The sequence below is a fragment of the Epinephelus lanceolatus genome, chromosome 10 (genome assembly GCF_041903045.1).
Source record: "Epinephelus lanceolatus isolate andai-2023 chromosome 10, ASM4190304v1, whole genome shotgun sequence".
Classification (NCBI taxonomy): Eukaryota; Metazoa; Chordata; class Actinopteri; order Perciformes; family Serranidae; genus Epinephelus; species Epinephelus lanceolatus.
Window position 1 is genome coordinate 11,232,539 of NC_135743.1, and position 23,457 is coordinate 11,255,995.

General features: G+C 41.1%; 1 protein-coding gene across 1 annotated transcript in view; it reads right to left on the reverse strand.

The window, feature by feature from the left end:
• The window catches only part of dgat1b (diacylglycerol O-acyltransferase 1b), a 31,478-nt gene extending 13,647 nt beyond the window's left edge, over nucleotides 1-17,831 (reverse strand). Inside the window, exons 1-6 of the mRNA XM_033639605.2 lie at nucleotides 17,303-17,831; nucleotides 15,331-15,418; nucleotides 11,623-11,663; nucleotides 9,824-9,909; nucleotides 2,228-2,280; nucleotides 1,597-1,702 (exon numbers count right to left, since the gene is read on the reverse strand). Of these exons, the coding sequence (XP_033495496.1) occupies nucleotides 1,597-1,702; nucleotides 2,228-2,280; nucleotides 9,824-9,909; nucleotides 11,623-11,663; nucleotides 15,331-15,418; nucleotides 17,303-17,544 (616 nt within the window). The 5' untranslated portion in view covers nucleotides 17,545-17,831. The remainder of the gene's footprint in view (nucleotides 1-1,596; nucleotides 1,703-2,227; nucleotides 2,281-9,823; nucleotides 9,910-11,622; nucleotides 11,664-15,330; nucleotides 15,419-17,302) is intronic.
• Between the last annotated feature and the right edge of the window lie 5,626 nt (nucleotides 17,832-23,457).

A 23,457-nucleotide genomic window follows, 5' to 3' on the forward strand; every position in this document is an offset into this window, starting at 1 on the left:
ATGAAAACAGGACTGAGACTGTGCCAAAAATCTGAGCTAAATATATTATGTCAAAGGTGTGAAACACTTCTACTGTGAAACGTTTATGGGTTAGGTGAGGAATGCGACTTTGGCCGTGAAATATTTTACATTTTCAAGTTCATTATGTCCAAAATATGTATCCTTGGTAGAGGTCCTTCATTTTACTTTTACCACAGTGCAAGCAAGATGGCTTGGGGAAAAGTAAAAGTTGGATAGAATAATGCTGGTTGCCTGTAAAAAAAAGCAATAATTACAAAATGGCTAAATTAAGAACCTCCCACTTTAATTGACTGGTTTAATGTGATGCATGAAATTTATATTATGGAAAGATTAACCTTTGAACTGAGACTTGAGACAGCTTTATTTGAAAAACATTGCAAAGGATTGATTGAAAATATTAAGCCATATAGAACAGACTTCAAATAAAAGTTGTATAGTATCTTAGCGCTGGTCAGTGTACCCAATAAGTCAGTGTACTGTTATTAATTTCCTAAATGATGTTAACTCTATATGTACTGTCATGCTGTAAGCCCCTGGAGGTGATGCATTCAATGGACAGTTCAATGTAAAACAAACTACACCCAAACTAGATACTCCAATGTTACCAGCATCCCTGGTGACCTGCTACACTTGCTAATGCTGCAGTGTTAGCTTTTGCTAACCAGGGCAGACATTCAACTGACTGGGAGGAGTGCGACTCCAGACTCCGCAGCATCTAACCTTTGTAACAGCAGCATCAGAAAGTTTGCTTATTTTTTGTGTTAAATTTGAATTTGTGGTTTAATCGGCTGACTGAAGCCTGATTTTGCAATAAATATAATTCAAACTGCACTTGTTTTCCGTCATTGGCTAATTTACATTCCCATTCTTGCATTATTTATTTACTTTTTTACAAGTACTCTATAATAATCTAATGTGTGTACTCGAATATGAAAGTTACATTAGATACCCATCCTGATTAACTAGTTCTACTACTACTAATCTGTAATCTTTATTAAAAACTGGATCTATAAGGTTTTGACTGAATCTGTAACATGTTGTGTAAAGTGTTGCTAATTTATCACAGGTGAACTGTGTCACTTGTGGAGGGCAGCCATGGTTTCTGTCAGGCAGCCTGATGAAGACAGAGGAAGGTGACCCTTGGATGACCCTGTACTGTTAACCACACCCACTTTGGCATCTCTCCTTTCCTGTCTTTCGCTTCTTCTCTGTTCTCCCCTCCTCTCCCCTCCTCTCCTCTTTTCTCCTCAGAGCCAGCTGGAAATAATCCAGTCATGACCAACTGGTCCATTACCACTAACCGACTCCAATTATGGCTCGGTATAAGGGATGCCTTTTACTGCACTACCAAACTGGTCGACTGTTTCTCTGAAGGGCAAGGATGTGAATGTCCCCTTAATCTTTATTAAAATTACATTATTTTCTGTTTTATACACATGGCAACTCTGTTAACTACCAATGAATGGATAATGGTTTGGATGCTACTATTTTAGTCGACTGCTTGTCGTTATGAACAGCAGGTAGCAGCAAGGTTGCAGAGATGGTATTTTAATAACAGTAAAAACAACATTTTACCTGGGGTCATGGAGGGGACCAGTAGGACCAGTGCAGCAGGGAATGTTAGCATGATTGCCATATTAATGCAATGGACCAGAAATCCCACAAGTTCAGAGAATGAGCCCTGGGTAGAAAGAGAGGCAAAGAGGGACAGCAGGAGTTTTTTTTAACATTAAATCTTAAAGACAACAAGTTTAATCTAAACCATCATCACCCGACTAACTGCCTTTACTCAGGTAACAGTCATTTGTTGTTGAGCTTATTCTAACAACAATAAGAATACAACAGCTAAACATAAAAACTAAATAGTTTTTGCTTTGCTTTTGAACAGCTCTCTAGAATAAAACCAAACCGCATTTCAAGTTATGGTGGCCTACTAAAGTTTTAAAAAGCTTGCAATGTTCCATATTCATGCCAAACAGACAGAGCATAACTGAATATGCCCTAAATGCAGATGGTGAAACTAATTCCTCATTTTACCATTTAACATTTGCGGTTGCAACTGGGGAGGGTCAGCTACTCAGTCGGTTTTAGTGAACAGTTTTTAGAAAAATAATCCCTCCTGGGAGTTGTGAAAGTGCTCCAAATTCAACAGTTAAAATCCACAGTGCTCTGATGTTGGAGTGCAAGCAGGGGTCTCTCCACTCACCTTCGACAGCTGCCTTTCTGTGTAGAGAGCCACCAGAATGAACACGTTGGACGCTGTCAAAACACAACGACAGATTCATGTCAGTTTCCATGAAACAATCCAGATTACATTTCTTACAAAGCCACTTCTGAAGAGTCTCTGCGGGATCAAAGTCTGACTATGGATGTTTCTTTATTTAGATCATTCTTTTCAAAGCAGTATTGGTTAAGATTCGTTGGCTTCAAGTCTAATGTGTGTCCTGGTTTGGTGTCAAGTTGGGTATTTAAGTGAATTAAGATTTACGCTTGCCTTTTTAGCAACTCCCTGCTGCCTCACACATAGAACACGCTGTCTGTCTCTCTCTCTCTCTCTCTCTCTCTCTCTCTCTCTCTCTCACACACACACACACACACACACACACACACACACAGTCTCACATGATTAAACAGTGACACCTGATGAAAGAAATGAGCCAGCACTAACAGAGCATATGTGTTGCACAGGCACACGCCAACTGCTAGTTAGTTAGAGTGACAAGGCAATTGAGAGTGTTCACACACATACACACACACTTCAAAAAAGAGAACTTGCTTTGTATTAAACAGCTACAATATTCGGATTTTAGGAATAAAACAACCAAAAAACAAAAAAAGAATGTACTGTATTGAGAGCCAAAAATGGTTTGGAATGAAAGTAAGTTTCTAGTGCTCCATTTTTGGCTGCAACTTTGTAATGTTAGCATAAAAGCATGGCCTAATTAGCAAGCTAGCTAGCTAACTAGCCAACCGTGGTCAAAATGGCAGTTATGGACAGAGAAAAGAGAGGAACGCCTTACTAATTTGTGTGAAGAAGAGCCATGTCTGAATGACAGACAAATGTACGTGTAACGTTATTGACCAGAACATGTTACCATGTCCAATGGATGCCGCCACTCTCTCTTTGGTAATAGGCACCATTGGGATAATTTACAAACTATTGATATTGGTCGAGCGGCATGGTGGTGCAGTGCTTTGCATTGTCACCTCACAGGAAGAGGGTTCATGGTTTGAACCCAGGGTGGGGGAGCCCTTCTGTGTTTGCATATTCTTCTCGTGTCAGTGTAGGTTTTTTCCAGGTACTCCGGCTTCCTCCCACAGTCCAAAGACATGCAAGTTGACTGATGACTCTATATAGTGAATGGTTGTCTGTCTCTATGTGTCAGCCCTGTGATAGTCTGGCGACTTGTCCAGGGTGTACCCCGCCTCTCACCCGATGTCAGCTGGGATAGGCTCCAGCCCCCCAACAGGATAAGCAATTATGGAAAATGAATGAATGAATGATACTAGTGGAACTTGGCTCTGATTGTGGTCGATGGCTGTGCAGCCTCCACCAGTCATGCAGGGACATAATGATACATCACTGACCGGAGCTGAAGAGGGGAGAGGAGGGTTGTGTTAAATTGAGCAAAACAGAGCTTGATCAGTGGCTACAGCTCAAGAGGAAGCAGGTCACTTTTGCTGTGTGACTGTGTCTATAGCCCTGTTTCCACCGAGCAGTACGGTTCAGTTCAGTTCGGTACGCTTTTTTTTCCGTTTCCACTGTGAAAAGTTGTGGATGGTACCAATGGAACCGTTCCGTGAAAGGATGTTTTGCTGCCTCTCACAGCAGCTGGAGTCTGAGAAACAATAATTTAATTCACTGGGCTGACTGCCGGTGACTTTTGAGGTGGAACGTTAACTTGTAATGTTATTCAATGCATGAGGTGACGACATGAATCCATCAACACACCTTAAATTTGACTGTGACAACTTTGACCATTGCAATAGTTTTAATATGACATACACTTATAGTAATGCGTGGATCTTCAAGCGTACATATATGAATTTAGTCCAGATTTTGTGAACTGCATATATTCTAATCCACACTCTGAGAAAAAAAGAAAAGCGTTGCGAAGCGTCGTTCCTGTGGGCTCAGGCAACATAAACCTTATGACCTCATTTCAAATTAGAGCGCTCTGGTGTTTCTTACACAGCCCAGTCATGTACTAGGTTTTGACCTAGTCTGGTTTATTTATAGTTGTGGTAGGTAACTTTTATTAAAAAAAAAAAAAACCTTTGTATGATATTTGCATAAACACTATATTCATTATATTCTGACTAATTAGCTGTAAAATGAGAGTTTGTGACCTGTCCGCCATGTTGGAAACAGTCAACCAAAATAAGAAGCACTGTGCAAACCAGCTTTCTCAGTTTCAGCAAATACAAAAAAGTTACCAATTACAGCTTTAATGTGCACTTTAATATGTATTAATTGTTGCCACAAAGCCTGATTCAGTGTGGAGCTAATTGGGCTGAATTCTGTGTGGATTTCTCCTTCTTTAAAATCTTGTAGCAGTGTCAGTTCAAACTGCGGGGTAACTCATTGCTGAATGAACTTAGGGAAACCACAGCTATGTAGATTGCTCATTACCCTGACTAGACCAGGCTGAGCCACACTGATGGCACATAATTGCAGCAATTGTTCCATTTTAAGACCCTAATCAGTGCATTAGCATGTCAATCAATCTAATCTCGAGTGAGCAGATGTGTTAACTGTCAGACATTTTGATTACTGGGTCTTATCATTCTGTCATCAGTGCATCTATCCATCAGCATTGCCATTCCAAATCAACTTGTTTAATGGTGCAGTCACATGCTTGTTTTTGACTTCATGGTGTATTTGGTTCTATGAAGAGAGACAAGGAGGTTCAGAGAGAAAACCGATGCCTTCCAAGCAAAACCATTCTTCATGTGATCCAGATTTGTTCATAAAGCAAGCCAATCATGCACAAGCACACGTGTCATTTACACTAAGGATGCGAGGGACATGTCGCCACCACTTTTGACATTACCAGTTTTACCCTCATCATTTTTTTTTTTTGAATAGCATAATTTGGTAAATAGCTTGCACCAAGAAATGTTAACTAACTTTATAAAAGGTTTATTTGCACAATAAGGAATACCAGTGTTGGACATGGAAACTTTAGTGAGAAATATCTGTGATTTATCGAAGCTTAGAGGATATGAAAATAAGAGTAGAGGACATCAGCTGATGCGCCTAAAATAACATGAAAATTAGCCGCTTTGTTAGCATGCAGGTCACACGTTAGCCATAACTAGCCCATACCCATTTAGTGAACAGTTGCACATGTACATGTTTGGAAAAAGTAGCTTTGTCACCTTCTACCTTTGCCAATCCTCAATGCCTGTGTGCAGTTTCACATAGATTGACCATGTCAGTGAGTAGAAAAACGTGGGACAGACAGAATGACTGACTGACAGAATGACACACTGACAGTTTCCATGAATATGTACAGTATACCATACCATGACTTAGTCATACCAAAAATTAGAAAAAAACAAAACAAAAAACATTGGGCCACAGGGGGAGCCACAGCGATCGGTCGCATTTTAACCATTTTTAAGCATTTTTCTGTTGTTATAGCGCCACCCAGTTGCCAATTAGAGTTAAATTTCTCCAGTCACCTTGAGGCGTCCTGTTCTACATATCTACCAAGTTTAGTAAAAATCAATATGGCAGTTAGGCCTAGATAAGAAATTAGCTCTCTAGCGCCCCCATTTTGTTTGATGGGGTCAATAATGGAGGGGTCCCCTCAGATTATGTGTGGTCATATGCCTACAAAGTTGCGTGGTGATGGGTGAAACCCTTGAGATGTTATACACCTTTATGTGATGAGCCACGCCCTCCGCAATATTCATTGCCTTATAGAAGCTCAGTTTTAGTAAGTTTTCCAACTTTTGCCAAGAGGGAACTTTAGATATTGGTCCCTAGATTATGTTCACCCAGTTTCATGCATATCGGTCAAACTTCCTAAGAAGAGATCGATTTTAAGTGTTTTTCAAAAAATTCAAAATGGCGGAAAATCTGTATAACCGGAAGTTAGGGAAGGGTTCTTGAGACAGATTTGTTCCTCATGAGGAGAGGCATCTCTGTGCAAAGTTTCATGTCTCTATGACATACATGGCATGAAATATGCCCATTCAAAGTTTGCAATTTCAGTCGGTTGCTATAGCGCCCCCCTTTGGCCAACTGATGTAATATTGCTTCATTCACATCCTCCCATGACCCTCTACCACTGTGCCAAATTTCACATGGATTGACCAAGTCAGTGAGGAGAAAAACGTGGAACAGACACACACACAGACAGACAGACAGACAGAGTTTTCGTCATTATATAGTAAGAAGATAGCTACAAAAATAAATACTTTGCAGGACAGCTAAACTGTTGCTTACAGGTTTCAGGTGATCTGCTTTGCTCTTAGTAGATTTTTGATATATGCCAGTTTCCTCTGGCATTTCTGGCACTTGACTTTTGGGGGTCATCTTTGCACTTGACATTTTCAACATCTTGGTTGCGTATCTGTCAGCCTGCCATGTGTGGTAAACAGTTTCAGGAGTGCCGGACTGCTGGTGACTGACATTCGATGAGAGCGAGTCTGAGTCACAAAACTATCACTAAGCTTAAATTTCCATGAGAAGTCTGAGAATTAAAACAATCAGGGTTGATTCATAAGGAATATTTTGTTGTATAACTAGATACCTTAAAAATTCAATTAAAAGCCTAGTCCCAATTAAACACCCAGTCCCTTTTACTAGCCCAGTGTGGCTATGCATTTTGACAAATAAACACCTGTCTTAATGAGACACCTGGTCTGGTCGCCAAGCAGTTTGTTTTATTTGGAGAAGTTCTTCTGATGTATAAAACCAGGTTGTAGGCTACCTGAAATTATGTGTCTATTTCTAGATTAGATTACCCTGTGAGTTATTCATACTCCCTTAGTGTGTAAGGGTCCTCAGATCAAAAGAATCAAAAGGGTTTTTCACAAAAATTAATTAAAGTTGTGAGTATTAATTTCACAGGATAAAGTGGTGTTGTGACCTTGAGTGCCATAAGTCACTCTCTGTCTCTGATGCGCTGTCTGTCGGAGTTCGATCAATTGAATACGTCATAACTGATTTATTTTTAAACAAGTAATATTCATACTGGTTTAAATAAACAATTTGACTGTATTTCCCATCTTTGCTGAGCAACAGTTTTGTGTTAAAGGAATTAAAGGCCTGTCCCAAATATAGGCCTGTTGATTTCAGTAATCTAAGCAAATAATAGCCCAGGCTACTAACTGAAGTTTTACAGTAGATAGAGAAATAAATCCAGATAAATCCAGGGGTTTATAAATGAATTCAAATTACTTACTGTGTCACTGACATGAATAGGTGCCGCATGCACATTTAAAGGGGTTACTTCCTCAAACAAAAGAGGGAAGGGAAGAATAAATCATGCAAACACGTGTGCTGACATTTAATGAGTGAAGTTGATCTATGGGGGAAAAATATTTGAAAGCAATTCACAATGCCAGAGAGCTTCACTGCATTATATTCAATTATATCTTCTATATCTATATCTGGAATTGTCAACTGCCACCTGAATTTTGTTTTGTGCTGAATTTTTGGTGCAAAACCTGTTCAAAATTCACCAGAATGTAGGAAATGCTTCACATTTCCCCCACACCCCCAGTTGCCATAAGTTGTCATAATAAGTTGCCATAATAAAGGGGCAGCTGTAGCTCAGAGGTAGAGCCTCCAATCGAAAGATCAGCGGTTCGATCCCAGGCTCCTCCAGGCTGCATGTCGAAGTATCCTTGAGCAAGATACTGAACCCCAAATTGCTCCGATGGCTGTTCCATCGGTGTGTGAGTGTGTTAAAACTGAGTAGCAGGTGGCACCTTGTATGGTAGCCTCGGCCACCAGTGTATGAATGTGTGTGTGAATGGGTGAACTTGACTCGTAGTGTAAAAAGCGCTTTGAGTGGTCACTAGATGACTAGAAAGGCGCTATACAAATGCAGGTCCATCCATAATTATCTCCTCTGACCTCATACTGATCCCTCCAGTACATTGACTAAAAATGCTGAATACCATTTAAAACATTTTTTTTTCATCTGAGTCGTACACTCAAAGCTACATTATGATTAGCAAAAATGTCACTCATTTATGCAAAATTTTCTCCACTGAAAAAGTCCAAAAGTTTAGTAAAACCCTCTAATAAGATTTATTTTACGTTCTTCATCACACACTTCACTCTACCCAGGAGCAGAGGCCTCAGGAAACGCATAGCACACTAATGTTCTTTTTTTATCTCTTCTGGAAACAGGCCTGTTGAGCATCTTTGACAAACAGCAACTATTGAGCCCAGTCGAGCATCAAACTGGAACAAACAGCACCATCTAGCACCTGTTAGACACACGTAAACCTTTCATCAGGTATCTACACAGCAGCTTTTGGCAGATATTTTGGCAGCAACAGACTTGTAGTGTAGTGAGATACCTTACACTAGTGTCTGCTTCCCTTTTTATTCTGGTGACTCACAGGCACAGTCGCCTAAATTTAAAACTCCCCAGGCTGGTTTTCCAAACTTTACCCATTGTGCTGGTAGGCTACCACAAACTGTGGACTTCTCATTTACGCTGGTGGGGTGTTTGTGTGTAGCAGTGTGTGTGTGTGTGTGTGCGTGCAAGTTGCTGCAGTGACTCTACAAGTACTGAATGCCCTCTGGGAATGAGCCGCTTTACTGTCCATGCTACCGTAAACACACTCCCATTCTCACCTGTCTCTTAACTATCATCAGTGCGGTCATTTACCCTAACTCCATCCATCTCCTCCTCCCTCCCTCTCCTCCTGCCCTGTGCCGATGCAGCACTTTACATCAGCCCTCTCTTCTCACTCCCCACTCCTTTACTCTCCCCCTTTTCCAGCATGCCTCCATTTTTTCATCCCTGCATCCTCTCCCTCTTTCCAACCCTCTCTATAGAACTTAAATCACTTTATTTTCTCTTCCATTTAAAGCTCCCTCCCCCCAACAGCTTCTCTCCTTTCACCCCCACTCATCTCTCCTCTCCTGCTCCCCATTTCTCTCACTCTCCTCCTCTCTCTGCAGTACAGTACCAGTGTGCAGTATATAGGGCAGGTGATTGTCCCTCTAGAGACACTGTAAGCTGCACCACTGCAGACTTTCAGTGCGATATACCATAAAAATAAATAGTGGAAAAACTCTGAATGTAGCGTGCGCCTGAGAGTAAACCAAAGCTTGAAATGAGGCAGATCACACCTCCAAAAACTGGAAACACCGCTTCAAACACAGTTCAGTTATTCTACCTAATTATAAAAATGTTGTGATTTCATTTCAGAAACAAAAAAAATCAAAAAGTTGATTTTTCTTCATGTTTTTGAAGTGTTATTGCTACACTGCTTTTAAATGACTCAATGGTGTAATGTAGGGGACATGGCCAGATGAAATTTTAGCAGTAGACAAACTATCAGTACTCATGTACATGAATCTCACTCCCATGTGTCCCATATCATTTTTTAGGCTTTGGTGGTTATGAGTGATTCCATTTTTGGTTCGACATCTATCTACCTTTCAAGCTCAGTTTTAACAGCAGTGACATTTTATGTGATTTTCTTCCCTTATTTTAATTATAAATCAGTGTTCCTGATGTTCAACAGTTTTTATCTCATCTTATTAATCTCCTGATTAATTTGGCGACTGTGATTGTGTTGGACAGATTAAAAGTTTACCTACCAATCACCAGGCATGCTGCTGGCCAGCTGTAGGGATCCTTCAGAAACAAGGAAATCACCTGAATAGGGTCCACCAGAACACCATACCTAAAAACACAACCAAAAGAAAAAGGAAATGGTAGATGAAAAAAGACAAATCTAAATTAAAGGTACCTTATACTACCCTAATCCACTTCACACAGATGTCTAATAGAATAAAATGAAGTGATGACATTTTATATTCAAAAGGTCAAAGGTCAGCTTCACTGTGACATCATAATGTTCTGCAAAAACACCTTTCTGGCTATTATTTAATGTCACATCTCAGGAACAGATGGGAGACATTTGCTCAGATACTGAATTGGTGACAGTAATCTTGTGTGTCCACCGTGAGACTGTTGATTGTGTAGATCTTCCGTGTTGCTGGGTTGAAGATGTGAAGCATCCACGTCATGGCTACATATGAGTCTGGACAGACGTAAAATGTCACTGCAACTTGACTGGAGGCATACAGTCTTGACGTGGTGATTCTAGTTTTTCCAGTAATCTGATTACTCAGTGGTCGGGGTGTTAACAGGTTGTTCGCCTATCCTCTGAAGTGTGTGAAGTATCCACATTTTGCCAAAAAATACACTTAATACCATTACCAAATCCCTTCAAAGTCTTCTCTACATATATTACATGAGTTTGGACAGACATGGATGTACACCTTGACTGGTTGGCAGAGGCATACAACCACGAGGCCGAAGTTCTAGTTTTTATTTTTCAGTTTGCCCTGTTTGGAACGATCCTGGGCACAGCACACAGGTGAGGTCTGGACTTCATAAAAAGGTAGTGAGTAGGGACGAGAGAAAGAGGAAGCTACAAAAATCATGGACACAGGCTGAAAAAATCTGGGATTAGCTTCAGTTTTTTTATTATTTTAAAATTATTTTTTGTATTTTTGCCTTTTAGTGATAGTACAGCTGAAGCCTGAAAGGAAAAGTGGGAGCGAGAGGGAGACGACACGCAGCAAAGGGTCACAGGTCAGAATGGAGCCTGCGCTGCTGCAGGGGACTCTGCCTACATGGGATGCACAGTCGAAAAGGTGAGCTAGAAGTCGGCTTTCACTTTCACAGGCGATGCTATGTACAAACAGTAAGCAACAATTCATACACAGTATATATTTAAAATACGTGTGTAAACTGCTGAAATAAGGAAGTGTTTTCTAAAGTCACTTAATGAAGTTAATTTCCTTCTGAAATTAAAAAAATTAAGAACTGTGCCTCAGCTTCAACTTTATTTTGTCCCTAGAGGGCAATTAGTTGCACAGCAAGTAAAAAACATACATAAAAAAGACATGAGAGAACACATATGAATATAAGTACTATTGCATAACACAGGAGAAATGGATGATTTAATTTTAGTGAGTTGTTTTCGATTTACCCCAGTATAGGCTTCATTTTATGTTTTATTTATATAGACTGCAGGTGCATGCAGGTGTGACTACTAACACTATTGATGGCTCTGTTACATTGGCCCAGTATCAGCATGCACAATACCAGGACCCTGAAACTGTTGTATCAATTACACCTGTGCTTTTCTACAAGAGATGTCAAAATGCTTTGCCTACTGTCCAAACTGAGCAATAAAGAGACATAACAGAATTAGTACACTAGAAGACAGTGACATTTTTGAGAAGCTGGTACTTCTGTTTGGTATTTTTCATCATTAACATCACTGGAATCTCTGTTCAGGAATGACATACTGGGAAAAAGCACCCAGGAAAAAAGACAGGAGTAAAAAATGACACGCTTTTCAGAAGAGTCCAATCGTACTTACCTTAACAGGTTTTCTAAGAAGAGGCGAGCATTACTCAGCACCTGTAACACAAAGCAAGAGTTCACCCAACTACAGTCAGGTCCATAATTATTTGGACAATGATACACTTGTCATCATTTTGGCTCTGTACACCACCACAATGGGTTTTAAATGAAACAATGAATACCTGCTTAAAGTGCAGACTCTCAGCTTTCATTTAAGGCTTTTTTCAAAAATGTAGTATGAACCGTGTAGGAATTACAACCATTTCTTCACACAGTCCCCCGACTTTAAGGGCTCATAAGTATTTGGACAAACTAACATAATCATCAATTAAACAGTCAGTTTTAATACTTGGTTGCAAATCCTTTACAGTCAATGACTGCCTGAAGTGTTGGACACATAGACATCACCAGATGCTGGATTTCTTCCCTGGTGATGCTCTGCCAGCCCTTTACTGCAGCCGTCTGCACTTCCTGCTTGTGTTTTGGGTGTTTTGCCCTCAGTTTTAGCTTCAGCAAGAGAAACGCATCCTCAATTGGATTCAGGTCAGATGATATGACTTGACCATTACAGAACATTCCACTTCTTTGCCTTAAAAATGTCTTTGGTGGCTTTTGCAGTATGCTTCAGGTCAATGTCCATCTGCACTGTGAATCATCGTCCAATGAGTTTTGAAGCATTTGGTTGAATCTGAGCAGATAATGGTGCCCCAAACACTTGAGCTTTCATCCTGCTGCTCTTGTCAGCAGTCACATCATCAATAAATACAAGAGAACCAGTTCCACTGGCAGCCATACATGGCCATGACATAACAGTACCTCCACCATGCTTCACTGATGAGGTGGTGTGCTTTGGATCATGAGCAGTTCCTTCCCTTCTTCCTTCTCTTCTCTTCCCATCATTCTGGTAGTTGATCTTTGTTTTATCTGTCCATAGTATGCTGTTCCACAACTGTACAGGCTTTTTAGATGGTTTTTGACAAACTCTAATCTGGCCTTCCATTTTTAAGGCTAACCAATGGTTTGCATCTTGTGATAAACCCTAAACTATTGGTTAGCCTTAAAAATGGAAGGCCAGATTAGAGTTTGTCAAAAACCATCTAAAAAGCCTGTACAGTTGTGGAATCCAAAGCACACCACCTCATCAGTGAAGCATGGTGGAGGTACTGTTAAGTCATGGCCATGTATGGCTGCCAGTGGAACTGGTTCTCTTGTATTTATTGATGATGTGACTGCTGACAAGAGCAGCAGGATGAAAGCTCAAGTGTTTGGGGCACCATTATCTGCTCAGATTCAACCAAATGCTTCAAAACTCATTGGACGATGATTCACAGCGCAGATGGACATTGACCTGAAGCATACTGCAAAAGCCACCAAAGACATTTTTAAGGCAAAGAAGTGGAATGTTCTGTAATGGTCAAGTCATATCATCTGACCTGAATCCAATTGAGCATGCGTTTCTCTTGCTGAAGCCAAAACTGAGGGCAAAACACCCAAAACACAAGCAGGAAGTGCAGACGGCTGCAGTAAAGGGCTGGCAGAGCATCACCAGGGAAGAAACCCAGCATCTGGTGATGTCTATGTGTCCAACACTTCAGGCAGTCATTGACTGTAAAGGATTTGCAACCAAGTATTAAAACTGACTGTTTAATTGATGATTATGTTAGTTTGTCCAAATACTTATGAGCCCTTAAAGTCGGGGGACTGTGTGAAGAAATGGTTGTAATTCCTACACGGTTCATACTACATTTTTGAAAAAAGCCTTAAATGAAAGCTGAGAGTCTGCACTTTAAGCAGGTATTCATTGTTTCATTTAAAACCCATTGTGGTGGTGTACAGAGCCAAAATGATGACAAGTGTATCATTGTCCAAATAATTATGGACCTGACTGTATCTCATGTGTGTATCCACAATAACACCTTCTTCTCTGTTTCTTTCATGTGTTCATATTGTCATTCCAACAAATATAATCCAGTAAATTCATTCCTTCATATCAACCCCTCTTTCAGAATATCTCTCTCCTTCTGTTGCTCCACTCTTTCCTGCCTCCCCCTGTATCTCATCTCTGCTCCTCTTCATCCTCCTCCTCCCCACATTCTTGTTTATCTCTCCTCCTCGCTCTTCCTCTTTCTAAATGGATTGTAATATCTCATTACCCAGCACAAAGGCTCTGTGCCTGGGGATGGGACAGAAGTTCAGTGGGAGTGAAGGAAAACCTCCTGCGATGAACACAACGATCTGTGTTCAAAGCCTGGATTAACAGAGGGCTTTGCCAGCCTTGTCTTCCCCACATTCCCTCGTATTCTGTCACCTTGCACCAGTACGGAGGAAAAGCTGTTGAGCTTGGCATGAATTATTTTACTATACGTGCACATTATTTTGATATTTTGAGAAATTTCTCAAAATTAGCAATCTTAAGTAAAGTAAGATGTTTTTGTGTTTGGTAATTTAAATCAGCTGATCCCAACTGGTGGGTCGGCGTCCAAAAGTGGGTCACAGGTCCTTTCTACATGGACCGCAAGTGACTCACAAATGTGTCAAGTCTGTAAAAAACACACTTTATTTTGAAGTGCAGCTAATTTCGGGCACAGAGCTTTTACTTTCAAGTGCCATTTCCTGCTGTGGAGTGACCGACTAACAGACAGCTACTTGACAGGGACAGCAAACTAGCTGGACGACATGTTCAAACACAAGTATGACACTGAATGTATTAAACTGTGTGGACCTTGAACTAATGATTAAAGAGAAATCTGGACCCTGTGACTGGATCAGTAGGGAACCACTGATGTAAAGGTTGTGTGTGCAACGTTCAGAGCATGAATGTGTGTGTTGTAATCCGAGCTTCTTTGTTGTGGTAAGCCTGTCTGGCCGCGTTTGCATGTCAGTGCATGTGTATATCCCACAGCTCACCGCCACTTTACCACAGTTACCACAGATATTGGGACAACGTTTTTAAGGAAGCACAGCGCCCACATTCCGGTTCCCCACAGGTTAACACCATTAGCTCTGTCAGCACTGTTGCCTTTGCTTAGCACTTTTTTATGGAATTAGCACCATTAGCTGCTAGCTGGCGGCTCAATTCAATTCAGTTCAAGCCCAATATCACAAATAACAATTTGCCTCAGATGGCTTCACAACATACCACATCCTTCTGTCCTTTGGACCCTCACAGTGGATAAGGAAAAACTCCCCACCACCTCCATGATCACAAGCTTGTCCGGATGACTCTGAATTTCACAAAGAGCCTCTTTAATGAAACGTAATGTTATTTCTAACCCCCCCCCAAAACCATATGGGTTGACAAATTTTATGTCTTGTTAAATTTTTTTTGCAGTGTGGTTAAGCTTGCAGTAAACCAGATGTGACACAGTATCAGACGCAGTTTATTTATAGAAAAATTGGGACTATTTCTTCCTCATTTTATATAATTTTGGTTTCTTTGGCTGTATCAATATCAGTGTACTATCTGCTCAACATTGAGATTCTGTTTTACAGTGAGCTCTTCTATGAAAGAGAGGATGAGTACAAACTGGGTATCATGCCAGCACACACTTGGGATTCACTCATATTTTGCTTTCACTTATTATTAATAATGTAACCTGAACGTAATCACTACAAAGGAGCCAGAGATGTGCAAAAAACTAAACACAAACAAGCTGTAAAATGTATGACACTGTCAGCTATGCAAACCACAATGCCAGTAGATTAACCATAGCTTTTGTCTTACCAGCATGACCACACACCAGTTGAGGATCCCTCTGTAGTTATTGTAACCACTGGCTGAACACAGCAGGGACTCCTGTGTCCTATGACAGCTACAGAAATATATTACCCAGATAAACAGGTGAGACAATCAAGATCAATCAAGAGTTTAAAGGGACAGTTCACCCCAAAATCAAACATACATATTTTTCTTCTTACCTGTAGTGTTATTTATCAGTCGAGTTCAGGGGTGTCCAAACTTTTTTGAATGGGGGCCAGATTAGATAATGTGGAAATACCTGGGGGGCAGCTGCGTCTTTCATCATAACATGAGACAAACCCAACTGTCCATCTTTCAGTGAAAAAGTATGTAATTTTCCACGGCTCCAGAGAGCGGCGACCCTCGCTGTTGACTTTACACTTATTTGCTATGGCCATGTCTGCTACGTAGCAGGAAGTGTCTGCTGTTAGGTAACTTTTTGTTTGCTTCTTTGCTGTCTGTTTATGAAAACAAACTAGTTCCACCTGCATAGTTCCTACTTGGTGCATGTCTACAAACTATATGATAGTTCTGCCGTTGTGAGAGTAACGCATCATGTTGTGTGGTGGGCAACATATAGTATATTTTGAAAGACAAGCCAAGGGCCGTTTAAAAATCAGTCTTGATGCCACAATTGGCCCCTGGAGTGAACTGTCCCTTTAAAATACATTTATTTCCATTTGACTCTGGTATCACATTGATTACATATCATCAAACAATATATATCCTCCTGAGACCCTGTGTCATCACAGTTTTACTGGACCTTATACTTAATTTTACTTAACTTAGACCTGTTGTCCTCTTTTGTGGACACTTTTTTTTGTGCCATGTGGTGGTAGTGAGACCACAACACACTAATTAATGTAAAAACAAGATGGCGGCCATCTCTGCCAAGTCAGTCTGCAGCCGACCCCAACACAAAAGTGGACGAGGTACTAAACCTGATCAAATTTAATGGTTGAAACTTGTTTTTTTAAATAATTAACAACATTTGTAATTTGATATGGCAGCAAATTTGACCAATTTTAGCAAGATGTTATTAATTAGAAGGTACTCATTTACAGACATGAGGAATTTTTCATCAGCTCGTTGAAGGACATTGGGACTTTATTATCACTGACAATAATTAGTTTTTCGTACTTATCAGGTCCTACTGATCCCAAATAGCAAGGAGAAACTGAAAATGCATACCAAGCAAAAGTTCAGGTCTCGGGAGGATATAGGGAACATACACTGTTGTCTTTTATCAATGTCAACACTGAACTCCAGATTTGCAGTTTTGTTAAGTAAAAAGAAAGGAAGATAGATCGTAGCATCAAAAACAACAGGCTACAGTCAATAATAAAACAGCTCAAAAAACTAAAAGTGACATTAGTCAAATTTCCAAAGGTGTGGTTGAATTTATGTCCCATAATAACAACACTACTTTTAATGGTATTTTAATACACCACAGTTAGGTATTGCCAACTGATTTATTGTACACTAAATACCAACTAGTGCTGTATCAGTTCACAGGGTATACTTTACTTTTATATAACTGGCCTAAGGGGATTATCTGACCCACAATTCACCCTGTTCATGCGGTCCATGTCAGATAGGCCACTGATCAATGAAACGGCCCCAGTCACACACACAGTCATGGACTAACGTTAGCCATGAAGGGTAAGTGCTGCCAAGTAGTGGGAATGATGTTGTGAATGGGCGACAACAGACACAAAATCAAAAGGGCTCGTTGAGGGCGGCCTGGAGTGACCCTGACCAGCCGTTAACCCCTCGGTGTCCGCTGCAAATTCAAACTAGCTAACACTTTAACTTATGCTAACCACCGTAACTAAAATACTAGCTCAAAGTGAGGCGACGTCACTACTTTGGAGCCAGCGTCACATTTTTGACCATGAAACATAAGGCTTTCAAGTTCCGAAAAAAAAAACAGTCCGGTAAGTTGAGTTAAACTCACCTCAGTCTGTCAGTTAAGTCATTCCTGCGTTTCTTTTTCTCACTCTTTGATTTACTCCGGGCTGTTTCCAGTGAAAGCTCCTGTTTCCCCTGGCTGTTATCCCCGTTAATGTCAGCGGTCACTGAGCTGTGACACCCCGCCGCAGACCTCCCGTTCATCGGCAGCAGGCTCACTCCTCTCCTCGCCGCAAAGGTCGCCCTTCTCCTGCGAGTCAAGGTCCCGGTCGCTTCCGAGTCACCCATGATGACAGAAACAGCTTTTAACCTACTTAAAGTGAACTTCAACAGTTAACTCCTGATGGTAGCATGCCTGTTGCTGCTCGCGTAGTAGCCCAGGAGAGGGAAGTGAAAGGGCTGCACAACAATCCGCCCTAAGCTCAAATATCCGTGGTGTTGATATGGGAGGTAGGAGTGTATTCATGACGCCACATGAAGTGACAGCCGCCCAGTACTGTAACTGGTCTGACTGTTGCACATTAAAGCGACAGGTGAGTCAGACCCTTGAGGGTCTATTCAGAGAGGAGAAATGAGGAAGTATTTAACTCTCTGTCAGTCTGTATGAAGCCAGAGCTCCTCCCACAATAGACCCAAATACAGTAGATGGCTCTGTGTATCTGATGCATGAAAAGAGCCAACAGGATAGTTGGCAAATAATAACGCCTCAAGGTCCATTTAGTACAGGGGTGCCCAAACTTTTTGGCTGTTAGCTATGCACACCACAATGCCAGTAGATTAACCAAAGCTTTTGTCTTACCAGCATGACCACACACCAGCTAAGGATCCCTCTGTAGTTATTGAAACCACTGGCTGAACTCAGCAGGGACTCCTGTGTCATATCATCCTGACATCCTGCGTCCTCATCTAGGCCATCTAGTGTAGTAAGACCACAATACACTAATCCATGTAAAAACAAGATGGCAGCCATCTCTGCCAAGTCAGTTTGCAGCCAATCCTGATACAAAAGGGCACAAGGTTTAAAACTTGATCACATTTTATGGTTGAAACTTGTTTATTTATAATTAATAATGTGTGTAATTTGATATGGCAACAAATTAGACCAATTGTAACATCAGTAACAAGCTGAGACATTGCTAGTAAGTACTCATTTAAAGAAGTTGCAACTTTATTGTCAGTCATTTGAGGACTTTCTATCAATATTATCATTGACAATGATTCGTTTTTTATGCTTATCGTGTCCTACTGACTCCAAATGGCTAGGAGAAATTAAAAATGAATACCAAACAAAAGTTTGGGTCTCAGGAGGTTAAGACAGCCACAGAAATTATTTACACAGATAAATAGGTGGTCACTAAACTCCTTTTAAGGAGCCTGAGGTGTGCAAAAACTAAAGACAAAGAAGCTGTAAAATCTATGACACTGTTGGATAAAATAGAAAGAGCTATTAGCTATGCACACTACAATGCCAGGAGATTAGAAAGATAGGTAGATACTTTAGATAGACCAACGCACACTCACTCATCACATCATTCTTACAGTCACATACACACACATTCATATCTATATTTTTAAATAAGATGTATAAAAGAAATTAAATAGTCTATAGTCTCTCAGTCCTAATTTTGCTAAAGCAGAGAGAACTCTGGGTCGCTGCCACCTAGGCATGCCGCCATCTAACCATAGCTTTTGTCTTACCAGCATGACCACACACCAGTTGAGGATCCCTCTGTAGTTATTGTAACCACTGCACTACAGCAGGGACTCCTGTGTCCTATGACAGCTACAGAAACAAATTACATGGATAAATACGATCATGAGCTTAAACTGACAGATCACCCCAAAACAGAACATACATATTTTTCCTCCTGCCTGTAGTGTTATTTATCAGTGCACATCAGGGGTGTCCAAACTTTTTTTGAATGTGGGCCAGATTAGATAATGTGGAAATACCTGGGGGCAGCTGCTTCTTTCATCACATGGGTTATTTAAAAAAAAACATCACCTACAAATGAGACAAACTCAACTGTCCATCTTCATCTTTCAGTGAAAAAGTATGTAATTTTCCACGGCTCCTGAGAGCGGCAGCCCTTGCTGTTGACTTTACACTTATTTGCTATGGCCATGTCTGCTACGTAGCAGGAAGTGTCTGCTGTTAGGTAACTGTTTGTTTGCTTCTTTGCTGTCTGTTTATGAAAACAAATTAGTTCCACCTGCATAGTTCCTACTTGGTGCATGTCTACAAACTATATGATAGTTCTGCCGTTGTGACAGTAACGCAAAAAATGCAAAGTAATCTTGCTTGATTAATCAATATTGTGTGGTGGGCAACATATAGTATAGTTTGAAAGACAAGCCAAGTGCCATTTAAAATCAGTCCATGAGCCACAGTTGGCCTGCCAGGGCGGATTTTGGACATGCCCAGTCTAGATTGTTTTGGTGTGAGTTGCCGAGTGTTGGCGATATCAGCTGGAGACATGGCAAGAATGGCACTCTGCTCAAAGCGCTAAAAATATACATTTGAAAGACCTGACAATCAAGAACAATCATGAGCTGAGCAGAGAATGACATCACACTACCTCTGTGTGTGTTGAAATCCGAGCTTCTCTGTGGTTTGTTATGGTAAACCGGTGTAGCTGCTTATGTATGTTAGTGCGTATGTGTATCCCACGAGCTAGCTCACTGCCACTTTGCACTGCTGTCATATGGCAGTTACCGCAGATATTAGGACAGCGTTTTTGTCACGGAAGTGTAGTGCCCAACCTCCAGTTCCTCTTCTGGTTAACACCTTTAGCTCTGTCAGCACTGTTGCCTTTGCTTAGCAATTTTTATGGCGTTAGCACTATTAGCTGCTAGCTGGCAGCTTAGCCACCTCCATGTTGAGAAGTGTGTTCAGATGTCCCTGCTTTTGTTGTGGTCGTGTCTGCTTCCTGCAGGAAATATCTGCTGTTTACTCTCTGTTTATGAAGGAGCATTAGTACTGCCTGTGTAGTTGGTGCCTGTCGACAAACTGTATGATAGTCCTGCCTTCATGAAGTGAACGAAAAAAATCAAAGTGATTGTGCTTGATTAATCAATATTGTGTGCTGGCCACATTTTATATTAAAGCCGCTACAAGGAACTTTTAACTGCATATGCAAAAGTCTCTTGTTTCTGCTGATGTCTGTGTGTGACCTACAACAGCAAATGAGACCATCGGTGTGAAGATAAGCTATTTCTATATAGTGTATATCCATACTTTTAGGAAACTGGCTCCGGGTCCGCCCCAGGTCGCTTCCAGGACGAAATGATTTACGGCACACGTCATCTTACCTAGCTGCTTACATTTATAGTGACTCTAATAAATAGTCACTATTCCTCCTCCTCGATCCGACGTCCGCGGGGAGTTAAAATAGCAGCAATCATCGGGTAAAAGTTCTGTGAAAGCACTGGACTCACCAACAGTCAGCCACATCTCAGTCACACAGAGAAAATCCAATCGTCGGGAAGTCAGGAAATCCTTCAGGATAAACATTTTGTTCGCTAGCCATCTAGCATTTACCAGCCCAATCCTGGCAGGAGCCGGCGGGTCCACGGTTAGCTGTCTGGGGAGCCCCACACAGAGGCCGCAGGTTGCGCAGATTCACCCCGCGCCAGCGGGGACGAGGAGAGCAGGGGCCACGGGGCTGGGACACCTCATCCGGGCTGACGACAGGTACCAGCCAGGCGTCGACAGGGTCCAGCAAGTGCCGAGAAATAAAGAGGCGAGGCACCGCTCCATACTCAGTCCAAGAAGCCGTGGAAGTGCTCACCAAACAGGCCTTCAGCCTTACCAGCCGACCGCTGTGTTTACCCCCACGGCAGTGGTGCTTACGCCGGAGAGGTGGAGCTGGGGCGCAGCAGAGGTGAGCTGGGATCCCTGATAGGAGCGGGGGCAAAGTTTTCCTGTCTTGTTGTTTCATTCATCCCCAAAGCAAACACATGCGCGTGCCAGGTAAGCGTCTTTACGACAATACGCGCTAGAGCTCATGGGAAATGTAGGCTTCATTCTGGCAAAACATTTTTAAAAGATTTAAAAGCTGTTGTTGAGCTTTACCGTATCAGACTTGTGTCTTCAAAGACTTAAAAGCTGAACAAAAATCCACAAATAACACTCTGGCATATCCTTAAGATGTTTAGTGATGGCGTTAAACATGGTCTGTAGTGCCTCTGCAACTTTTCTAAGCAAACTGAAGTAGGTCTAAGTACCTGTTTACAGACCAAGTTAGATGACTGGCTAGAACGCTTTCCATGGTCTTACAAAGGATGGTTATAGCCATTGGTGGGAAGTTATTCAGTATGCTTGCTTTTAGGCTTTTTGGGAGGATTTAGGCAGTGTGTGTGTGTGTGTGTGTGTGTGTGTGTGTGTGTGTGTGTGAGAGAGAGAGAGAGAGGACTGGTTGGTATGGCTAAAAATGTTATCACGATAAAACACATTGTTTGATATCAATAATAATCATGATAAATGTAGAATTTCTTTCAAGTTAAAAGGCTCATTTTTTCTCTTGAGTGAAAGTTGAAGAAACCAAATGATTAATTGTGGTTCAAAGCAATTATAATCAAAGATAAACCGAGATATATTATCTCTGGTCAGCAGCATGTCAAGCCCTTTGTACAGACAGCTTAAATGTGTTTGTAAGTGTTTTAGCTGACAATGTTAACGAAATAAAACTCAACTGTGGTCAGTATTTTCTGTATAAATTTTAAATGCCATATGCAATTTTTGCTGTTTCTCAAGCAAATGGGACCTTTAGTTGGAGGGCACAGACTTTAATAACAGTTAGCCATTTTATTAACACAAACAAATAAAACATTTGAGTTAAAACTATGTAAAAAAAATCATATATAGCCTATTCATTAGTAAAAATATTAAAAGGGAAAACAATTAACACAAAATCCCATCATTCAGTAGAGACTTGCTGTTGCGTCAATAGCACAAGGTAAGCGTAAGCCACTTTACCATTTCCACAGTCTGTGAGATGACAACTGTAAAAGATATTCTCAAATGGTCTTCAACGTACGGTGTGTTGCTGGTATGAGGTGGTTGGACGGATATATCTGGCTTGATGGCTAGTAGGTCTTGTATCTTGTTCCGTCCTTAGACTGTAATTTCCCAATCATCTGTCTACGGTCACTCCCAATATGATCCTCTCTTTCTATTGTCTCAGATAAATGTGAGATCATGACTTGGTTCTCTTTTCTTGTTACTTCAAGAACATACCACGAGGGGTCACAAGGCATGCCATGATGCTGCTTCATCTTGGTCAGAAACCTCACTAAAGCTTTCACTGAAGGGAGTCCTGCCTCCAGCAGGCAGGTTAGGTGTCGTAGACCTCACCCCAAGTCATGTGAAGAGATTCAACAGACTTCATGGGTATTTTTAGCCAAACCTCACACCCATACAAAACAGCTGATGAGAGAACAGCCTCCAAAACCTTTAGTTTGACACAAAATGGGATCATAGTTGGTGAATTAGAAAATTATTTTTTTAAGGCCTTTTTATTCTGTTTCACACGTAGAGCAAGTGAGGTGCGAGCATTTCCATCAGCAGTAAAGATGGCTCCGAAGTATAAAAGTCACAATTGCTCACTATAAACAAATTGAGCTGATTAAGCTCAGATCCCAGAATATATGCCTTTAGTCTGTCTGGGCCAGTGGCCTTTTTTTGGCTTTGTAAGTGGATATCACAACAATATAAGTAAATGGCTCTAACAGCAGTAAGTGGAGAGCACAGCAATGGGTCCTATTAATGGACTCTTATGAAAACATCTCAAAGGTACCATAAAAACATCAGAGCCTGATGGATGTAGAGCCGATGCAGCTTAGGCAAATGAAATCTGAGTTAGGTCTGATGATGTGGAGCTGAACCTAACAATCTTAGAATGATGTCAACCAATGATTTAGGAAACAAAGTGGCGTTTTCTCTGGATCCAGCCTCCAAAATCAAGTGACAACCTCTGGGGCTGAAAAATAAAACCAATGCGAAAGTGCAAGAACTATAATTCCATGAATGTCTACTTAAGGCTGACTACAGAAGAGAGTCAAACCCCATAGACCCCCAAATTAAAATGCCCAGCTTTACAGCAGAAATAAACATGTTTACAGCCAGGTTCAAACATTTTAGTATAACTAAAATGTATAACTCACCCATTTACATGTTATTAAAGATCCAGTGTGGAAGAT